At 40.8% G+C, this 21963-nt stretch overlaps 1 protein-coding gene across 1 annotated transcript in view; it reads right to left on the minus strand.

Annotated features, from left to right (window-relative positions):
- The window catches only part of SGPL1 (sphingosine-1-phosphate lyase 1), a 57587-nt gene that overhangs the window by 27865 nt on the left and 7759 nt on the right, over positions 1-21963 (minus strand). The window contains 4 exon segments of the mRNA XM_048505850.1: positions 4254-4333; positions 5404-5551; positions 8055-8122; positions 13599-13764. Of these exon segments, the coding sequence (XP_048361807.1) occupies positions 4254-4333; positions 5404-5551; positions 8055-8122; positions 13599-13764 (462 nt within the window).

Here is a 21963-nt window from a genome sequence, read left to right on the forward strand (position 1 = left end):
TCAGATTTTGTTCACTGCTGGAACACATGGAGCTTTACAAAACAGGTGTAACAAGGGCCTATGTAAAGAATACATGCAAACCCCATTTTTTAAATAGAAAGAAAAGAGCCACATCATGAGAGAGCAATTTAAAACAGCCATGTAGCAAATTTTTACGTACACATTTCACCCTTTTCCTGCTTACTGCTTCCTCATTGCAACTTACCATTCTAAATTTTGGCTAGGTATCCTACCATAGGTGGGTGGAACAGGGGTGTACAGCCCACAGGGACAGGGGATGACCCTGGGCGCAACGGCGGGGGTCACAAATCACCCCACCCCGCTCCTTCCCCATGCCAACCCGGCTCAGAAGAGCTAGGTCGGTGCGGGAAAGGCACCTTAAGACAGAGCTGGCTTGCTGCCGCGGCGCCCATCCAAGCCACCTCCTTCCCTCCCCATGCCCTGGGGAGGGCAGGAGGTGGTCTGCAGGGAGGCAGGGGAGGGCCTGGGGATGGCTTGGATGGGCACCATGGCAGCAGGCCAGCCCAGGAGCCGGCCTGCCTCTGCGGTGCCCATCCAAGCTGCCCCCAACCCCGAGCGCGCGGGGGGGCACCCGGAGCAGGTTTTGTCCCCGTGAGCCATTTCCCCCCGATACGCCTCTGGGGTGGAACATCCTCCCACCTAAAGAGTCTTCCCCCAGCCTATGTGGCTCTTCCATTGAACAAAGACTCATCAGGCTGGAGAAAGACTTCAAACTCTACTCACTCCACTGGCAGGTTTTTCCTGAGGAGGCAGATAAGCAAGGTTGGCTACAGTCAGAACTTAAAGGCCATCAAGGAAGACTGGAGTTGCTACACAGAGGAAGGCAATGGCAACCATCTTTGTTCATCTCTTGTCTTGAACATCGCACGGTTAAGGTCACCATAAGTAACCTGCAACTAGACAGCACATTCTTCTTCTCCAAGCACATGTTTACAAGTGTAAACGTGGCGTAGAGTCCCGGTTGAGGTGGGAGGTGGGCTGTTGAGACCCCATGGAACACATTCTAAATTCTACTCTCCTGAAGCAGCCTTTTTTTAAAAAGTCAACACTTTGCTATATATGTATATAGCACAGTATATAGTTGAATCCTGATGTAATCATCTTTTATGCATCCTTTGGATCCTTCCTTAACAATTACTCAAAACATATGGCAACCTCAATTTTCTTTTCCAGATCTAGTAGTCCATGGTATCCAAAGCCCAAGGTATCTCAATTTCCTAGACCACACTGGGGTCTAGGAATGCATTTGGAGTATAAATTCCAAATAAGTGTAAAACTATGCAAAAACAACCTCCTTCCATCAAACATTCACATATGATCCTAAACAAAGGGGAAGAAGGTTGTTCTGGGAAGATAGAAAGAAAAAGTCTTCACTAAAAGAGTGCTGAAGACTAAATTTAAGTAAATGTGAGAAAAAGGAAAAAGTGTGCATTTTGCACCTAAAATAACTCAACATGTCAATACTTCACTTTATATGGATGCAGCCGTTAACATAAGGAGACTGAACCATCCAGTAGTGGTACTTTAATCATTCCTCCAGATGGCCATAGAGAAGGGGAAAATGCACATATAAGGTTTCTTATTCAACATCAGCTTGCATTACAAACTCAGGTATCAGCACTGTATAATTCTATGCTTAGATGTTAAACAAGAATCTTAAATATATGTTCACTTTTTTCTTTTACACTGAAATAGAGTAACTATCACATACACCAGTTTTTTTTAAAAACGGACTGAATCTGAATTCTGTTTCAAGGGTGGGATATTTGACGGAGTAAGTGTGCTCTCACAAGAAGACCCAAGCATGTTTTCTATGTACTTGAGAGAGAACCTGGAATGAAGTTTACGTACACATACATCTTGCAAATTCAATTTCATTTGGGAAACACGGTGCAAGAACACAGAAGTGGTTCAGACAGGCACTGCAAATGTGGGTGGGAAGAGAACTACAACGGAATAACCCAAAAATATGAAACAAAAAAAACCCCTCTGCTGCTTGTGATGAGAGAAAAGAAAGTATATGGAGATGAGGGAAGGCTGGTGAAGACATACCCTAAACAAACAATAGCCATATGCCAGCTCACCAGCTTCTCAATAAAAGGCCTTTTCTCCATAGTTCTTAAGAGGATTTTATTGGAGGGCAGTTATGCCATATTTTGAGACAGGACAGGGGAAATCCCAGGCACCTAGAAACAAGAAATATTTTACCAACTTTGCTAGATCCCTAGTAAGAACATCCATCCTTACTCACACAAACCATCAGTTTCTGTTTCATTGCACTTGGCCAAGCAGGTGCATAGTGTTACTTTCTCCCAGCATGCTTTTGAGAACCAGAATTGGGGGCGCTCCATGGTGAAACATATTGCCTGTGTAATGGGAAACACTTGGGCAGTGCTTTAAAGAATGCAGATAGGCTCTTGAATTCAGACACTCTAGGAAGTGAAAAGAAGCACGTCGTGTCTCGCAATCAAAACACAGATGCGCCCCCCATCTATTTCAATTTAGAGGGGCGTCGCAAGAATCAGGAAAGATGCAGAACTATAGTACAGACACATTCTCTTCCAGCCTCACATTCTCTTGCTCAGTTTACAATATGCAAATTCTTAGAAGAAATCATAAACCTTGTTAAAAACACAGACAGTGAATAAACTGACTCCAAGAGAAAAAGGAAGACCAAGGCAGCATTAGGGCAAACTGCAAAGGAGCACTGAAAAAAGGAGGAAATGATGCTGGCATGAAATTCAGTTCCCTGAGAATCTCAATAATTACTATGCAAAGATGCCTACCTCTTAAGACTACAAAGATGCTCCTGAAGGTAGATAATGCCTGCTAGAACCTCAGAAGGCAAAAGAATTATTGAATGAAGTTGCCAGTGGCTGCAGACAGATTATCAATGCACAGGGATTGAATAACTCTGTCTTCCTCCCAGTCACAATCAGCGCAAATAAAAGAAGACTCACAAAACAGTAACTATTGCCAGATTATGATGCCCTCACATGTTTTTACTTGGGGGGCGGGGGGGAACAAAACCAAATATATACACTAACAGGTCAAAAATACACTCTTGTGGCATAACCTTGCCACTAGAACTGCTACTAGAACTACATAAATTACGGAAGTTCTTTCCATTCTCAGTTCCCCTTTAGTAACGAAACACAACCATGTGGTTTTAATTTTAGAGGTAGGCTGTGGAAAGCACCACCAGGCAAAAGATCTTCACCGCCCAGAGTCTCCATGTCAGGGTGAAAAGCTGTATAGAGGAGGTTTTAAGCACTTATTCAGCCAGACACAATGAGAATACAGGGTGCTCAGTTCCCACATTTCTAGTGCTAGCATTATACCGAGAAGGAGATGCACTAGTCTAGCAGGGACTGGTGCACATTTGAAAGGAATTGCACCAGAAGGTCTATTGCATGGGTGTCCAACTCTGGCGCTTCAAATGTTTGAGGACAATTCCCATCAGTCCCTGCGGGAATAGTCACTTGGCCATGCCCGCAGGGTCTAATGGGAATTTTAGTCCATGAACATGAAGCACCAGAGTTGGACACCTCTGGTCTATTGAAATGCCTGTTAAATTAAATGCAAATATCCCTATAGAACAGAAAAATGGGTGAAAGGCACTCTTTACATGGTTTCCCCATCCTTAGGTGCCATTGTGGTATTTGAGCCTGGGGGGGGGGGGGGGGACAGATTTGGGTCCTTCCCACTTGTCACAGATTTAACTTGAATATTTATAGGCGATACTGGATCCTAAGTGGGCAACAGCCACCACAGTTGAGCCTCCTACAGGAACCCCAGACTGGCACAGCAAGTTCCTTGCCTTGCAGGGACAAAATGAATTAGAATGGCTTCTCAAAACAGTCTTATTAAGTATGATACAATCAGTGCTTCGAGTTACTGCCATCAACTGCAACCAAGCCACCGCGGGACACAGCCAATCAACACATTCCTTTCTGGTGCACCACAGGTCTTGTTGCAATATGTTTATATCTTTTAATGAATACTGAATGCAACGTGCTGCCCAATATGTCTGCACAAACATACTCTGCTTAGTAGCTATTTCACAAATATTCCGACCCTGCATTCTCTAAATTTTTTTCTTCATCTCCTGACGAACATTCGGGGAAGGGTATCTTTAAGTCATCCTAACTATTTTTCTGGACAAAATTCATTTCATGTGTTCCTTAAAAAACACACTCACATTCAATAACCTTAAATACACACTACGTTACCTTTGTGAACAGCTTAGTAAGTTTTTCTTCACCACTGTACACTGTCCCTGAAACCTTGCCATCTTCCCAGTGTATTTCTCCTGAAATAGGGAGACAAAAATTGGTTGGTATTCATCTTATTTAAAAACGCTTTACTGATCAAAAACTGAAGTTTGCTGTTCACATTTTTTTTGCTTTGCAATGACTACAGAAGTTGGCATTCTGCCATCTTCAATCAGCAACACAAATGCATCTTAATCAAAGCAACCAGTACCTTAAGCTTTCCCAAATCCTGTGTATGCATGCGCCAAATTTTGCCTAATAAGGCTTTTCTTTATTGGGCCAGTTACACTACCAAGTTCAAATCTCTGAACCAGGGTTAAGTAAGCAATGCTTAACCCTGGTTGTTGCTTTTAGTCGTGAAAGGATTTTAATTTACTTAAAGTGTTTCCGTATGGCTGCTCAGCCCAAAAAAATCTGTTCAAAGCATATAAGCACTATTCTACTCCTCCCCCCACCCCTAATCTTTATTTCAGTTAAAGGTCTTTTAAGTGACCGCTGCAGTGAAGAAAAATGAGGACTCTGTGGCTTGGGCACTGAATTACTAGACTCCTGGAGCTCCTTGCTAAGGGAAAACGGACCTGTTGCCCAAAACCAGAACCAAAGTAATTCCCATTCTCCTAGCTTGGTACTGTGGAACCAAGCTAGCCAAGCTGTGGAGGCAGGACATGGGCAGAGAGAACCATGAGTGATCCTACGGCTAACTTCTCATTCTTTAACAGGAAGCATGTTTTTCATGAAAACTACATGCAAAAATAAATTTTTTCAAGTAACCAGAGTTGATCCCCAGGCATCCTGCAAGAAAATGTAAAAAGTATTCCTTGCATTATATGTTAAGCTGAGGTGCAAAACGCATAAACCAACAAGATTCCTGCATACCCAAGTAACTTGCTACATTCCTCCATTATCATGAGACTACAGCAAGGCTTTCTTCGTCTATCACAACCAAAACCTTTTTCTCTTTAAAATCAAAGAAAAACTATTTAGAAACAATGGCAGATGTCAAAAAATGTTAGTTACATAACGCCAGTTCTTTCCCCACAGAGGTAAACAGGACTCATGAGACTGACTATTGAACACATTTATGCTGTCAGCACACTTTCAGACATACCCATTGAACTGTAATCTTTCATCTTCTGTAACACTTCTGATTGGCTCAGGCCTTTGGCAGGCAGCTCCTTGACATAAGACTTTGCACTTTTCAGAAAAGACAAACAGGAAATCACTTCATCCACAGTCTTGTTAAAACGGTTCTGTATCTACAGGAAGGGAAAAGTACAAAACATACAGGGTTAATATTTTACATGCTAAAGATCTATTCAGTTGCAGAGTCCTTGCAATAGCAGCTTAAAATTGAACACTTATCACTAGCATCCTATTGGAACTCTTGAAAGTGTTCTGTGTTTTAAATAATCCTTTAATATCCTGACGGTGGTTGAAATTTGGGATTCCTGAGAGTAGCCATATAATTGATTTTTCTCTTCTGCACTCTCATGTGCTTTTTAAAGTGCAGGTCTTCAATTATGTGATAAAGACCCAGGAACTAGTAGTGAGTCCTCTCCACTGTAACATATCAAAGGTGACAACTTGAAGTTTGACACAGTATTAGACTTGAAGCCACATCACCCCAGTTCTAATCCCCACTGGTCATGAAACTTGCTGGGATTTATGCCAATAAAGGCGTGATTGATTGAAACTTACTCGGAGACTCAAGACAGTCATTTGCTCTCGCAAGAGGTTAGCAACTTGTGGCTTAGGAGTCAATTTGGCACAGTATCGAGCCAAAGACAGATCTATGAGGACATGGAGAAGGAATGAATCTCCTGAAAGCCAGTGCAGTTTAGTGATTAAGAGCAGCAGACTCAAATCTGGAGAATCACGATTGATTCCCTTCTCCTCCACATGAAGCCTCCTGGGTGACCCTAGGCCAATCACAGTTCTTTCGGAACTCTTTCAGCCCCACCTACGTCACAAGGTGCTTGTGGTTGAAAGGAGAAGGGAAGGCAATTGTAAGCAATTTTGAGTCTTACTGGTAGACAAAAAGGATATAAAAACCAACTCTTCTTCTAGAAAGCACAAAATAGGCAAAGAAATAGAGGCAGAAGTCTGACAAACCAGGGAGGTTTGAAAGAAAGAAAGGAGGGGGGTGCCCCAGCTAGCAATCAAGACTGCAGTCCTTTCCAGAGTTATATTTTTCTAAGTTCACTGAAGTCTACAAGCTTAGAAGGATGAAATTATGCTTATGATGGCCCTGTAGGGCTCTTTCAGCCTAATCCTTTACATGTTTACTCAAAGCAAATCACGCTCAATTCACACTGAATATCCACATTTGTGAGTAATTAAAATGCTCTGTTACAATGGGTAGCCATGTCGGTTGCAGTAGAACAGCACGAGTCAAGTCCAGTAAGTCCAGTAGCATCTTAGGGACCAACAAGATTTTCAGGGTGTCAGATTTCCTGAGTTAAAGCTCCCTTCATCAGAAGGCAGCTTTGATCCTCAAAAGTTTATCCCCCCCAAAATCTTGTTGGCTTCAGGCAGCCCAATTCAGACTGGGCTGGCAGGCAGGGCGGCCACTGCTCTGCCCCCTCCATAGGGCTTTCCCACAGCTCCTACCTGAAAATATCCCATGGGGTAAGCACCATTTTCTGTGGTGTATCTCCAAGGCTGGGCCTGCTAGTGTAAGGAGGCTAAAACAAGCAATAGAAGCCGACTAAGGTTGTCTGCGCCCCCAGGAATGCCTCTGTCACGCCAGAGCAGTTCAAGGCACCATGTGTGCATCAACAGAGAGCTGGGCACTGCAACTGGGCGTCCCAGGTCTCCCACTGGCATGGCGGGGGCGCAGGGCACATACGTGCCCCAGGTGCAATTCTCCCTCACTACAGCTCTGGATAAGTGTCCTGGGGAAGGCAAATCCACCGGTGTAAGCCTGTGCCTCCTCCAAAGGGGAATTTGGTAGTTACGGGACCTTGAGTTTCTAGAAGGATCTTGATGAAGTTGCCAAATCTACTGTAGTTGACTCTGTTTAATTCCCTTTTATAATGTTACCCTTAACCTCCTAGGTTTCCATTTCAGTTCTGAGTTGGGTTTCAATGCTGTCTAACAAAATCTACTGATTACACCAAAATAATTAAAAATACTATTTTGCTACTTTGTACCCAGTGATAAATATGGCAGTTACCAAGTCATCTTGCATATATTTATGCAAGACTACAACCTTTTACTTTTACATAGTGGCGATTCTTTGCATCATTCTTCAGACATGGCTGTAGGTGCCTTGTTTTTTATCCTTTCCTTTTTCATCTTCTGCAAGACTATGGAATGTTCTCAATTACTACCAGAGAGAACATGTTGGGTCCCCTTGGTTTTTAACGAAAAGACTGTTATTATGTAGGAAGGCTTTTTGAAGACAACTGCTGGGAAAAAGAAAATAACTGGCCACTTATCTTATTTTTTAAACTCTCATTTTGTGTCAACATACAAGGCTCTAGCACAGTGGTTTTCAACCTTCCAATGCCACGACCCTTAAATACAGTTCCTCATGTTGTGGTGACCCCCAACCCTAACATTTATCATTTTACAGATGGAGAACACTGATGCAGAGAGTCATAGGCGACCCCTGTGAAAGGGTCATTTGACCCCCAAAGGGGTCGCAACCCACATTTTTATTCACTTTGATGTTTTGAGCACTAAAAGAACTGAAACAAACAATTATAAGAAATTTCCCTGCAATAGAATTAACTAGGTAGCTATGTCAATACTTACCATAGGACCTATGAATGGAGTATTTCGTATTACTCTGAAGAACCATATTTTAGCTCGCGACTTTAAACCTAGAAAGTATAAAAGAGAGTCATGCAGTTCCATGCCTTCCAAAGACATTCCAATGAGCAGAATTTGAGCTCTTCCTCTGAACACCTTTCCCCCAACACACTCATCTCTCCCAATAGTGGTAAAAGCTATTTTTAAGGTATTGTGTGAACAAGGTATGGTTTAGATGTAATTATGTTATGGGATTTCAATTGAGTCTGCAAACCTTTTGGAGACAGAGGAGGGGCTGGTAACAATGGGTGGAATAAAGAGCAGGGAAAACTTCCTAATTCTTTTTTTAAATTAATAAACAATTTTGATTTAATTAATGTTTGGAGACATATTAATGGGGAAAGGAAAGACTTCACTTTTTTTTCCACAAAGACATCAATCATAGTCCAGGATAGATGCTATATGGATTTCATCTAACTTTGCTAAAGATATATATAAAGGAGAAATAAAAGTAAATGTTATGACAGATCATAAACCGGAATAGGTGATATTAAGAAATGGGAAAAGAATGACAGAATTCAACTGGAAATCAAAAAACTCCTTATTACTAGAGGAAGAACTGATACCAAAAATAAAATGTCAGAATTTTTTGAGTTAAACAACAATGGAGAAACTGATTGGAGAATTATATGGGATACTTTTAAAGCCTTTCTTAGAGGGATACTGATGGAAGTCAAGAATAGAAAGAAGAAACAAAAGAACTCTAGGTATGAAATGCTTACAACGCAATTAAAAATTATAGAGAAAAAATTATAGGGAAAGAGTTAATAATGAAAAATTGGAGAACATTAATACAACAACTGGATTTAATGAGATCTGAAGAAATTAGTCAACAAATATTGCTAATCAAACAACATAATTTTGAATTTTTTTATATCTGATATTTTCTGGTCTTTGACCGAAATAAAATATTGATTGATTGAATTTGGAAACAAAGCTAGTAAATGGCTGGCATGGAAAAATTTTTAAAAAGACAAGAAAATTCGATTTTGAAAATTATAACGCAAGATAAAATGATAATAGATCAAGGAAAAATTAAAGAGGAATTTACTAAATTTTTCCAAAAATGGTATCTAGCTCCAGAGAATGACCTGGAAGCAATTAAGAAATTTTTGGATAATGCAAAGGTATTCTACAATCTTGGACTCAAGCTAATATATTTTTAATCCCTAAAGAAGGAAAAGATAAAACAGTAATATTGAATAATTGTATTACGGCCACAAGGCCAGCAAAAAGAAAACAAAAGCATATTCAAATTGCACATACCCTGTTTCCCCAAAAATAAGACAACCCCTGAGAATAAGACGTAGTAGAGGTTTTGCTGAAGTGCTAAATATAAAGCATCCCCCGAAAGTAAGACGTAGCAAAGTTTTTGTTTGGAAGAATGCCCATCAAACAGAACACCAGAGCATGCAGTTGTGGAGCGGAAAAAAAGACATCCCCTGAAAATAAGACATAGCGCATCTTTGGGAGCAAAAATTAATAAAAGACACTGTCTTATTTTCAGGGAAACACAGTATGTACAAAAATCCATAATGTAATACCCATTACCCAAAAGAAGCATCAACTTACAACATTATTACAGGTTTTTTTGTTCTCTGTTTTCTCTGTTTTCTGTTCTCTGTTTGTTTTAATTATGTGGCCCATTTTAGTGGGGACCTTTTTGGTTTCCCCGGGGGGGGGGGGTCGGTTTTAGTTCTCGGATGCTGGCTGTATTGCTGTTACTGCTTTTAATAAGGAGACAGGGCTTGTATTATATTTGTACTGGCTTTAACCTTCCCCTGTCCGTATATGTTTATTTGTACACCGCTCTGAGCCCTCTGGGGGAGGGCGGTATAAAAATCTAATAATAAATAAATAAATATAAATAAATAAATAAATATAATCCACTTTGATCAAGCTGGATTCCTCCCCAATAGATTTATTAAAGATAATGTGATAGTAAATATATTGGAACTGATGGAACAAAAACCAGATAAGCCATTAGCGTTATTCTTTTTTGATATGCATGAAGCATTTGATCAGTTGAAATGGAACTTTATGTTGGAAATCATCCATAGGAGAGATTTGGGAGAAAGATTTCTTGGTTAGGATAATCAAATATATAAAACACGAGAAGCTAAATTAATAATAAATGAAGAATTTTCTAACAAAATCTATATAAACAGGGGCACCAGACAAGGCTGCCCCCTTTTTCCGCTTTTGTTTATTCTTTCTTTAGGAATAATAATTATATTAGAGGAATTAAAGAAGAAGATTATAAGGTTGGAGCATATGCTGATGACGTAGTCATAATACTTGAAAATCCATCTGACTTCCTTTCACATCTTAAAAATTTATTAATTTTGGAAGTATATCAGGTTTAGATCTTAATAAAGATAAATCATGTTTTCTAGTAAAATATGGATAATGAAACTAAAAAACAAATTGCAAATGAAATGGGTTGTCAAATTGCTACAAAGGTAAAATATTTGGGAATATATTTATCTTCATCTAATTTAGTGTTATACAAAAATAATTATGAAAAATTAGAATTAGAAATATATGGATTATTAGAAAAATGGGAAAAAATCTTTCTCTACTAGTAAAGATTGCAGCAATCAAAATGACTATACCTCCTAAATTTTTATTTTTTTTTCAATGCATTCCAATGGTGAAACAAGAAAGATTGTTTAAAAATGGCAAACAATGAACAGGGAACAGAACCAATTAAAGATTATATGATTAAATGGGCAAAAGATATTGGTTGTAATATTATGTTGGAAGATTGGGAAAAGCTATGGAAATCTACTTCAAAATTTACTAGTAATTATATAAAGGAAAATTATATGAAAATGTGATTCAGATGGTATATGACTCCTGTAAGATAAGCCACAATGAAAAAAAATCAAATAAATGTTGGAAATGTGGTAAAAGATGTGGACCATTTAAACATCAATGGTGAAATTGTGAAAAGGCAAAAAAATTGGCATAAGATTAACGATGATGTTAAGAACATTTTGAAAATTAAGGTTACTTGTTTACCAGAAAATTATTTATAAGGTATGGTTAACAAAATTAGGAAAGAGAAGATAATATTATTTCAATATATGGCTTCTGCAGCTGGAATAGTTTGGGCAAGATACTGGAAAGTGGAGAATTGCCCTACAGTTAAAGAATGGCAAATTAAAGTAATGGAACTAGCAAGTTTAGCAACAATTGCTTCTATAACACAATATAAAATAGATTCTGACTACCAAACTGAACAGAACGCATAGACAGAATATATCCAACAATAATGGAAAAATACAGCAGAAGTATGTAGAACTTTTTATTGGGGTTTTTTCTTCTTTTCTCATTGATATTTATATTGATGGATGTTGAGTACTAGTTTTGTATACGTTACTTGTTTTGTAAATATACTGTTATGCAATAAAAAAAACTATAAAAGAAAAGAAAATAGAAATTTTTTCAGCTTGTTATGCGTTAAGTTTCCAGGAGCGGTCAGTATTCCTGTAGTGTTTCTTAAGAACCTTGAGTCCCTATAATTGTAATACTGATGAAGATTAACTTTAATGACAACTTTACTGGACTCCTGTATTTTGACTTTGATTCAACACTTATCTTCATACATCAAATCTAAATCAACGTACATGTTTTAGGCATGGATTGTTTAGTTGTAAATTTTATAAAACTGTGATTCAACAGTCTATCGCCTACAAATCAAGTGGTTGTAAATAAACAAATCAAGTGGTTGTAAATAAATCAAGTAAATAAATCAAGTAAATAAATCAAGTAAATAAATCAAATGACTTTTATGGACAAGAAACCACATACAAGTTGCATAATCTGAGGAACTGTATGTCACCACTTTAAGAGAGGTGTATAATTACTATAGCCCACACACAGTAGTATTCTCTTGTATGCTTTTGTTAGAGGGATGAGGAAGTCACTAAGACAATGACTTTAAGCTATCCCCCAGTCCAAAAGTCCTTTTACACACTCCACACATTTTATTAAATGACACAGAAAACAGCTCACAGTTCTTCCTCACAAGTTCCTTAACTATTCAGCTGCACGATTAGTCGCACATCCTATCCATGTAATCTTAATTATTAAAGAGCCAGTTTTTAATAAGGGCAACACATCTCTTCATTCTACAAAGAAAGCTAAATCTTTATACAAAAAAACCCTAGAAAACTAGTCATCTAAGCTCCTAAAAATCTGATGCTGACAACAATGCAAAGCAATCTCCAGTTCTCAAAACATCCACAAGTACGGTTCAGGAAACTGCTAGCTGTGCACAAAAAGCATAGCATATGCAGGACAAATCAGTACTTTGGCCATGTCAATCTTTTCCAGAAGGTCTATTTTCTGCATTTCTGGTATTATATTGAAGCTCTGAACCGGGGGACCCCAACACGGTGCTCCCGGGTACAACGGTTCTCATTGGTGTCAAGGTGCCCACTACATGTCAGGGTATCTGCCAGGTGTGTTTAGAAAGTAGGTGGGGTCAGGAGCTTTTTTCCAGCAAGGCTTCTGATTAGTCACTAGAGATCTGACAGCACCTGCCACCACAACACAAGGATCTTTAATTTGTGTCCCAAGGTAAGCCACAGCAATCACCACTCTGAGCCAGAATTCCAAAGGCGCCTGCAGCCTCAAAAAGGTTGGGGGTCCCTGTTTTAAAGTATGGTGAGGAATCCTTAACCTCTATTGCCAGACGAACAGTTACACACCTGGCTGAAACAATTACAAGAAGGCACCAAAGCTTTTCAAATTCTATCCTGCAAGTGTAGTTAGAGCATACCAATGGCAACATAAATGCAGTTTAAAAGGTCATTTCCAGACTAAAAGACTGGGAATAGGCTCAGAATGCATTTGGAAAAGTGCAACAAAGGGACAGGCTATATTAAGATTTTTTAAAAAACCACAGAATTGTTGGGTTTACAAGGTTCCCACACAAACCTGATTTCAAAATGTTTATCTTAAAGTACAAAGTCCCTTCTAACTCCACAGTCATGCATGCACTGCTATAACTATCTAAAAAGGCCATGCCCTACTGCACTCGGCATGTTCAGTACTAACAACAAGGCTAGAAATAACCTTGACAAGAAGGGGTGCAACTAAGGCGAGTGATATGTGTGAACTGACTAGCCTTATTCTACAACATGCACCAAGAATCTGAGCCAGCTGTTGCAAGATCAAAATATAGTTTTGAAAAGGAACTACGGTGAAATAAAACACATTTAATTCAGTACTTTTCTGATTAGCTGCACGTTTCCTTTTCCAAGCAACTCTTTGCAATTACAAGGGCTAGCTGCACTTTGAAGCAAAAACTAGCATTACATTGTACTGCAGTATGAACTATTGCTGCCCTGTTATCTCAAAGGACTTTGGCACCAGATTTCAAACCACTGTTTATACCACTGATTAAAGTGCACAACACACTCAAAAGCATTTTAAAGTCAACTCTTTCTTCTCATTAGACATAAAAAAAATACTTACTGCCTGGTTCGGAAATGAATGCATATAGCCATACCACCAGAAGGGTTGCAGCAACCGTTGATGCTATGACTTGCCATGGTTCAATCTCAGCGAATGTTACATTTACAAGAGTTCTTGCTTTGTTTAAATAGTGCAGGAAGATTTCCTTGTATGTAATCAGAGTGTCCTAGAAGAGAAAACAGAAAAACAGTCACACAGAGAGTCAGGTCAAGTTAGAACTGACTATTGTTGGCTTCACGTTAGGCATATTCGACCTTTCCATGTATGCATCCCAAAGATTTTTCACAGCGGTAATTATATTTTCCTTTGTGTTTTATTTGTTTTAAGCACAGGATTTAACTTTGTGGAATAAGCTTATATTTGAGCCTTTAAGTATATTTGACCCTTTAAGTAGCACTGCTACTTATATTTGACCCTTTAAGTAGCACTGCTCAGAGAATAGCAGAGCACACAATCGACGCATTCAAATTCTCGATAAGGAATAACTGCACATTCTGCAAAGAGTGGCTTGCAAACCGGGAGCGGCCCTGGATCATCTATTGCTTCACTTGCGCTCTTCATCCCAACAAAAAGAAAGGGGGGGGGGGGGAGAGAGAGAAAGAAAGCCAGAAAGAAATCTGCTCCCTTTCCTTGATGACCTGACCTTAAATATGGTTTAGCATTAGACTTGCCCTAAGGGTTATCTTTAACCAATGTGCCCATCCTAACCAGACTTGGAAATCAGGGACTGAGGCAGTGATGTATTTGCAAACCCTAATTAGTATTGACCTCAATTCACAGAAGGCACAGATGTACGTTAAACTATGGTTAAAGAGAAGGAATGAAGGGAGGAACATATTTTCTTGGTGTCTGCTCCTCACTTGCCATCCATAGTTTAAAGGGAGCCAGCGTCAATATCTTTATCAGATCAATGGTTCATTTTCATCTTCAAAGTAGTACATGTATTTTCCAGTTGTACGCCTGCTTATGCCTTCATTTGCTTCATGGGCCTTTCTTTCCAATGGGACTCAGAGTAGCTCCTCAACTCTGTTTTATCCTCACAACAACTCTGGGAAGTAAAGTACGCCACAAGTTTGTGACCGACCCAAGGCCACCCAGGGAGCTTCCATGGTAGAGCAGGGATTCAAACCTGAATCCTGGTCTGATACTGTAACCACTACACACCACAGGGCAGGGAATCTTTAAAGAAATCTCACAGATATTCAGCTTGGGTTTTCTTAGGGTTTTCGAGGTAAGAGGTGATCAGAAATGGTTTACAACTGCCTTCTTCTGTGCAGTACTGACCAGGGTTAGCTGAAGTGACACTACTATTCTCTGTGAAAGTTCCTCTGCTAGTATCACCTTCCACTACTACTGCTGCCCAGTATCTACCCCTTCAGAATTCCTCCATTCCTATCATCACTGGCACTGTCCGTTGTCTAGGAGCAGTAGTGGCGTAGCGGTTAAGAGCAGGTGTACTCTAATCAGGAGGAACCAGGATTGATTCCTCGCTCTGCCGCTTGAGCTGTGGAGGCTTATATGGGGAATTCAGATTGGCCTGTGCACCCCAACACACCCCAGCTGGGTGACCTTGGGGTAGTCACAATTCTTCTGAGCTTTCTCAGCCCCACCTATCTCACAGGGTGTTTGTTGGGGGGGGGGGCAGGGCGGGGAAGGGAAAGGAGATTGTCAGCCCCTTTGAGTCTCTTTACAGGAGAGAGAGGGGGGATATAAATCCAACTCTTCTGCTGCTGCCCCCATTGATCTCTGAAGAGAGCGGACACATCTTGGTCTGGTGTCTCAGCTGTGACCATTTCTCCTTGAGTGATTCTGCTAGGAGTTTTGCCTCTTAACAGAGTCTAAAATCCTTACAAGCTTCACTGACACACAGAAATCCCCTCAGCATGTTAAGGCATGCATCCAAGAGGGAGAAACAGAGGAAGATACCATGATTTTAAAGATTTAGGCAGAAAGCTATTGAAGAGGCTATTTCTCGACGAAGAGAATACAATTTGCAACTTAAAGGTCTAGTGTAAAATAATTAGATTTGGACTCTACGTAAGAAGAAGTAGTCTCTCAGCTAGAAAGAATGACTACTTACTAAACTATAATCCTAAAAATTTACTGGGAACTATGGTTAGACTCCAAAAAGCGGAGAAATGCAGAAACTGGATGGACAGAAACAGGAAGTAGTTCTTAATGGAAGCTTCCTGGGAGAATTACAAGTCCACCGTCATAACAAGGCAAGGGTTACATGATGTGAGGGGCCACTTCGAATGAGAATAGATCTTCATTCCTTGATGGCAAGTTTGAATCTCTACAACAAAGCAGAAGCACAAAGTTGTGCCAGCAAATACTGTAACAGGAGAAAGTGCACATAAAAGTCAAGCAAGTCAAAACATTTGGAGTTCTGTGACTGGACCATCCCACTATTGTTCAAAACTTAAATTACAGCTGTATGCAGTCCAGTTTGAACCACGGTTTAAGGGGAAGAGAGAGGGAAGTGAACCCATCCACTTCTACGTGGTTTCTCTTATCAATACTGTGTCCTCACTATTAACCCTTAAAGGTGAAAAAGACAGACATCCAACATCAGTCACTTTTTCGTTTCAATGAAATAGCAGCCAGAAGAGTGCATTTTCAATAGACAAAACTATGGTGGGTTTAGTATAAAATCTCTTTCCCTTTCTCATGTGTTTCTGATCCATCCATTGTGCAAATCCTGAGAACATCTTCTTAAGAGTAAGCCCCACTAGACAGCCAGCGTGGTATAGTGGTTAAGGTGTCAAAACTAGAATCTGGGAAACCCATGTTCAAATCCACACTCATGCCATGGAAGCAGAGGCGTAGCTGGCAAGGCCAGAAGCCTTGCTAAGCCCAGTGCGTTTTTAATATTTTTCTGCCCATGGCCGGTACAAGCCTTCTCACCCCGCTTCCCACACTTACCTTAGTTCCTTTCCTTTCCTTTTTGAGAACTTTTTCAGGCTGCAGAAGGCCTGATCTCAGTAAAAATGGCCTGATGGCAACTATACTTCCCAGGAGACTTTGTGAGCCCCAAGGTCTCCTGGGAACTGTAGTTCCTCAGGGCGTTTTTACTGCAACAGGTCTTTTGCAGCCTGAAAAAGTTCTCAAAAAGGGAAGGAACTAAGGTAAGTGGGATGGGGGGAAGGGGGGAGCCACAAGGGGGGCGCCGCAAGGGGAGCGCCGTGGGGGGAAGGGAGGGGCCTGGGGTGATTTCCACGCACCCCCAGGCGTGCGCTCGGTGCACCCCCCCCCCGTCCCCTTGGAGCTTCGCCACTGCATGGAAGCTTGCTTGGGTGACCTTGGCCCAGTCACACACTCTCAGCTGTGACCATGGCTGGTATTTGGGATGGGAGACCTCTGAGGAATACCAGGGTCATGATGTGGAGGCAGGCAATGGCAAACCACCTCCCAAACGTCTTTTGCTTTGAAACCGCCCACCCCCCCCCAGGTTCACCATAAGTAAGTTGTCACTTGATGGCAAAATAAATCAAGCCACACTGAGTACGAATATGAATACATCTATTTAGGCTGGCACTATAAGCGTCTTATCCATTGTAACTTTAGCCACTGCTTTCTTCAGCTCCTTCGATTTCCAAAGGAGAAACTGATTCTACGTGCACATCATCCAAACAGCACTGAAGTTGCCACCAAGGATCCCATAATTTTCCTCCATGATGTCAGCAAAACTCAGTTATCTTGGCATGGAATACAAATTTGCTTACCTCCTAACTACTGTAAGAAAAATGAGAAGTTCTGCTTCTTGCAATAGTGCTAACCAATGTTTCACTTTCAATACTTACACAGACTTAACACACAAAAAACCTTCTTCTCCTCTTCCCTCTGTAACTGTTAACCAATTTTTTACATAAGCAAACTTCAGAAAATGTCAACTGCATAGTGGTGCTACAGGATTCCTCTGTCAACCAAGCCTTTTCTGCCTAGCTCCTATTAAAGAAACATAACCGAAACACATATTTGACCTGGTTCACATTGCTTTTGAGACCTGTTGTTCAGCTTCCAACCTACTCAAGGCCATTCAAAGAAAGGTGCTTGCCAAGGTGTGGTATGTTGCTTTCATTGCAACTTCCATAGCAAGATCATGAGCAACAAGGCTGGTATTATGGAAACACTATGCCTCAATTCCACACTTGCACCCCATAAATGGAGAGTGCTAATAGTGAGGTGACTAATATGCTGAACATCTTAGAGACCAACCTGTTTCTAAGCATTCACATCTTGTAGGTCTGCCTGATCCTTCAGGTAGCACTGCTGCCTCCCAAGCATCCACAACTCTTCGCATTGTAACTAACCCAGAAGAAAATAAAATTAATCAAAAGAACAGTGGCATATGTCTCCGGGTGAACACCATCTGGTCACGTGGAAGGCACAAAATCGGACCCCCACGTGACCAGAGAGTCAGCCTCCCTGAGGGCACGGAGCCGAGAAACAGCTTAGCCGAGCAGGCTAGTACTGTAGGCTGTATTTTCAAGCCTCCTCCAGTGCCCCACCAAGAGCCCAAAGCCACGCCACGCCCCTCCCCAGAGAGCCCGGGAGGCCAGAACTCCCCGGCCCTGCCCACCTGCACAGCTTGTGGAGTTGGGCCTCCCTCAGCCCCGCCCCTGGCCTGCCTGAAGATCAAGGACATAAAAAGTCTAGACACAGTGTATAACAGACTGATCTCTATGATACACCTCTGAAGATGCCAGCCACAGATGCAGGCGAAACATTAGGAACAAGATCTACCAGACCACGGTCACACAGCCTGGAAAACCCACCACAACCAACCATTTGCCTGTTTCTCCCATCCTGGACATTCCACTGCTTTACTACCTTCAGATCCTCTGAAGATGCCAGCCACAGATGCAGGCGAAACATCAGGAGAAAATGCTACCAGAACACAGCCATAAAGCCTAGAAACCATACAACACCCCAGTATTTCACATCAGTTTGATATTCAGCAGAATTTCAGAATTCAGCTTCAGAGTTTCAAGGATATTCCACTTTTGCCTTTGAAACTGACCTCTGAAGCATACTCAAACATAATTTAAATCAGGAAGAATCTGCATCTGAAACTGATTTATGTTCCCTTGCTAATATGCACTTACTGCAATGACTTTTATGAATTCTTAATATGTGTTTTGTTGCTTAATGTTGAAAAGTTATAAAAACTTAAATCTTAACTTTGTTTGGGAAATGCAGACAACACTTTAAGTAACAATTTACTTTCACACAAACACACACCCCTTTCTGTTTTCCACAAGCTACATATCTAACCCGAGTAACTTACATGGGTAACTTTTTGGAGCAATATAGATACCCATGTGCTTTTGGCCGCTGTAGATGCAAAACACTTTTTTGTTTGTTTGTTTGTTCTGCTTTCAAAGGGACGCTCACCAGCCTGTCTCACTGCTGGACAATAAATCTGTTTGTCTTATCAGTGCTTTCATGCAACAGTGGGTCACATTCCAGTTTTACAGAGGATCAAAGTTCAGTACATATTACTCCATCTGCTGTTTATCAGGGTATCAATGCAGATCAAAAGATTAAATCCTGTCAAGTCAGTGTCTTCTAAAAGGTTACAAGATATAACAATTTTCCTATCTTGTAAACATCTCCCTGAAAGGTCCCATATATTTTATTGCTGCCTTATAACTGCATTGAACGGTGAAACTGCTGAGCACACACAGGAGCAGAGAAGACATCAATCTACAAATCTCAGATAACCCTCCAAGTACACTTCTCTATAAGTTCTATACCCTGACCTGGGTTGGCCAGGTTAGCCAGATCTGGTCAGATCTCAGAAACTAAGCAGCATCAGCACTGGTTAATATTGCAATAGGAGACCAGCAAGGAACTCCAGGGCATACAACCTCTGAGCATCTCTTCCCTTGAAAACCCTATGGGGGTCACGATAAATCAGCTGCAACTTAACAGGGGCACATAATCCCATTCTGCCTGTGGCAGACTTCATATTAGCAGCCGCAGCAGCACATTCACTAGGTGTCCAGAATATTATTTAATTATTTAAATCCCGTGTCAGGAACCCAGGGAACAGAGAACTACCTGCCTATGAATGCATTCAGGACATGTGGTTTCAAGTTCCATCTCTGCCTCAGAACCATTAAGCAGTCTTAAATGTGAGATCTCTCAGCAGATGGATCCCCTAGGTCAGGAGTCAGCAACCTTTTAGAACTAAAAGCCAAACTACACCAAATACAGAGCATGAGATGAACAAACAGCCAGCATGAAGGCATTACATTACTGACAGTCGACATGTGGATTAATGATCCATAAAGTTTCTGAAGCCCAGACACTGCTTCTTGTGAGTCTATTACTAGTAACAAGCACATATCAGGTTTCACAATAAGTAATATACACAGGCTAGCCTGGGACAATTGTTTCAGCTCACTGGCATAAATCTGTACACAGATTAGATACAACTGTACACCTCCATCATTTCCCTTTCTAATTAAATATCTATGAAAATCTCTGACTAAAGCCCCCTTTGAACCCGTTCAAACATTACCGTTGAAATGGCTCAGATTGAAGGTGTTAGTTTTGGTGGCTATTACTTCAGCCAGAAGGGTTTTGGAACTTTCCATCAACTCAAAGCTGTGCATATTCCACAAGGATAGGGTGGTGCTGAGACCCAACCCTACATTCCTACCCAAGATTTGCTCCAATTTCCACCTATGACAGGAAATAATTGTACCAAATTTCTGTCCAGATCCTAAACATCCGAAGGAAAGCTTATGGCATAATTTAGACGTACGCAGATCTCTTAAAGCTTTCATCATCAGGACAGAAACAATACACAAAACTGAGAGTCTCTTTGTTAACATATCACATCCCAATATGGGAGGACAAATGTCAAAAACGACAATAAGTAACACACTTAAAGCATGCATAATCGAAGCCTACAAGGCACCCTCACTACCAATTCCATCTGGCATTACTGCACACTCCATTGGAAGTGCCACAACCAATGCAGCCTTCTGGAACCAGGTATCAGTAGAGGAGATTTGCAAAACTGCCACCTGGTCATCAATCTCCTCATTCGTGCGACACTACAAGTTGCAGTCAGTCGCTTCTGCCGAGACGGTTTTCGGCAGAAGAGTTGAAGAAAACATTATCGGGGACTAATGAGGACCTATTCGTATTCAGAACACTGCTCGGGGAGTCCCACTCAAGCTGTCTTCTGCCTCTATGAGAACTGTCCATTGGTTCTCATGGATGGCTTGGAGAACATCTTGGCCCCCCTTGGTGCTCTATTAGTCTTCTTCAGGTGGGAGCATCTCTAATATGTGTTTAAGCCAGACCATGGATGTTCTGGCCACTGTGGAAGAAGGAACTAGCGTCTTAATGGCAGATCCAGGCTGAGCTTGCAGGTAATTAAATACTGGTCTGGCCAGAAGCTATTCCAGCAAGTAAGAGGAAAATGACCGCCAGCTGATGACCCTCATGGGTCATCTCAAATTGCTATCTCAAATTGCTATCTCTCATATGAGATTAAAAAAATCAGTCAGACCATCACACTTCCCCCTCTGAAGCTTTGCTGATGAGGGAACTGCTTTGGCTGTACAGGTTAAGCTGCATATTTTTCTAACTTGTGAAAGTTCTAGGATGATCTATATAAATTTTGTTTTAAGATCTATGTTTCCATGAATATGTACTCTATGTAAGGTTCATTTAATGCACCAGTATAATATACAAAATGGATTTGTGATTTTGGAAATGCTTATGCACTTTTCCCATGCTCTGGGAAAATTATTTTTCTAATAAATCCTAGTAGAGTTGCCAGCTTGTACAACCAATTTCCAGGCGACAGAGATCAGTTCGTCCGGTGAAAATGGCTGTACTGGAAGATGGGCTGTATGGCATGATGACGATGATGATGATGACGATGACGATGACGATATTTAATTTATATACCGCCCTCCCCCAAAGGGCTCAGGGAGGTGCACAACAAAAGTAAATAAACAATAACCTAATAATACAATAGGACTAATAATACAATAGAACTAAGGGAAGTAACAATGTCAATTGTACTAGCTCCCTAACGGGTCACAATTCATCAAATACCTAACAATCCAATATCAGGTTAACAACTAGTAATAGTAACAACTATGACAACATCAGCAACAGCATAATATTTCATAGCAACAATACATGACACAATAACTTAGCATTCCATAACAACAACCTGTAATACAATAACAATATCAGACATAGCACAATATTTCATAACAACAATAATATAGCACAATAACATAACGTTATACCTCATTGAAGTCCCTCCCCTCTCCAAAGCCCACCCTCATCAGCCTCCACTCCAAAGATCTCCTGGTATTTCCCATTCAGC

The sequence above is a fragment of the Sphaerodactylus townsendi genome, linkage group LG08 (assembly GCF_021028975.2).
Source record: "Sphaerodactylus townsendi isolate TG3544 linkage group LG08, MPM_Stown_v2.3, whole genome shotgun sequence".
NCBI classification, from domain to species: Eukaryota; Metazoa; Chordata; class Lepidosauria; order Squamata; family Sphaerodactylidae; genus Sphaerodactylus; species Sphaerodactylus townsendi.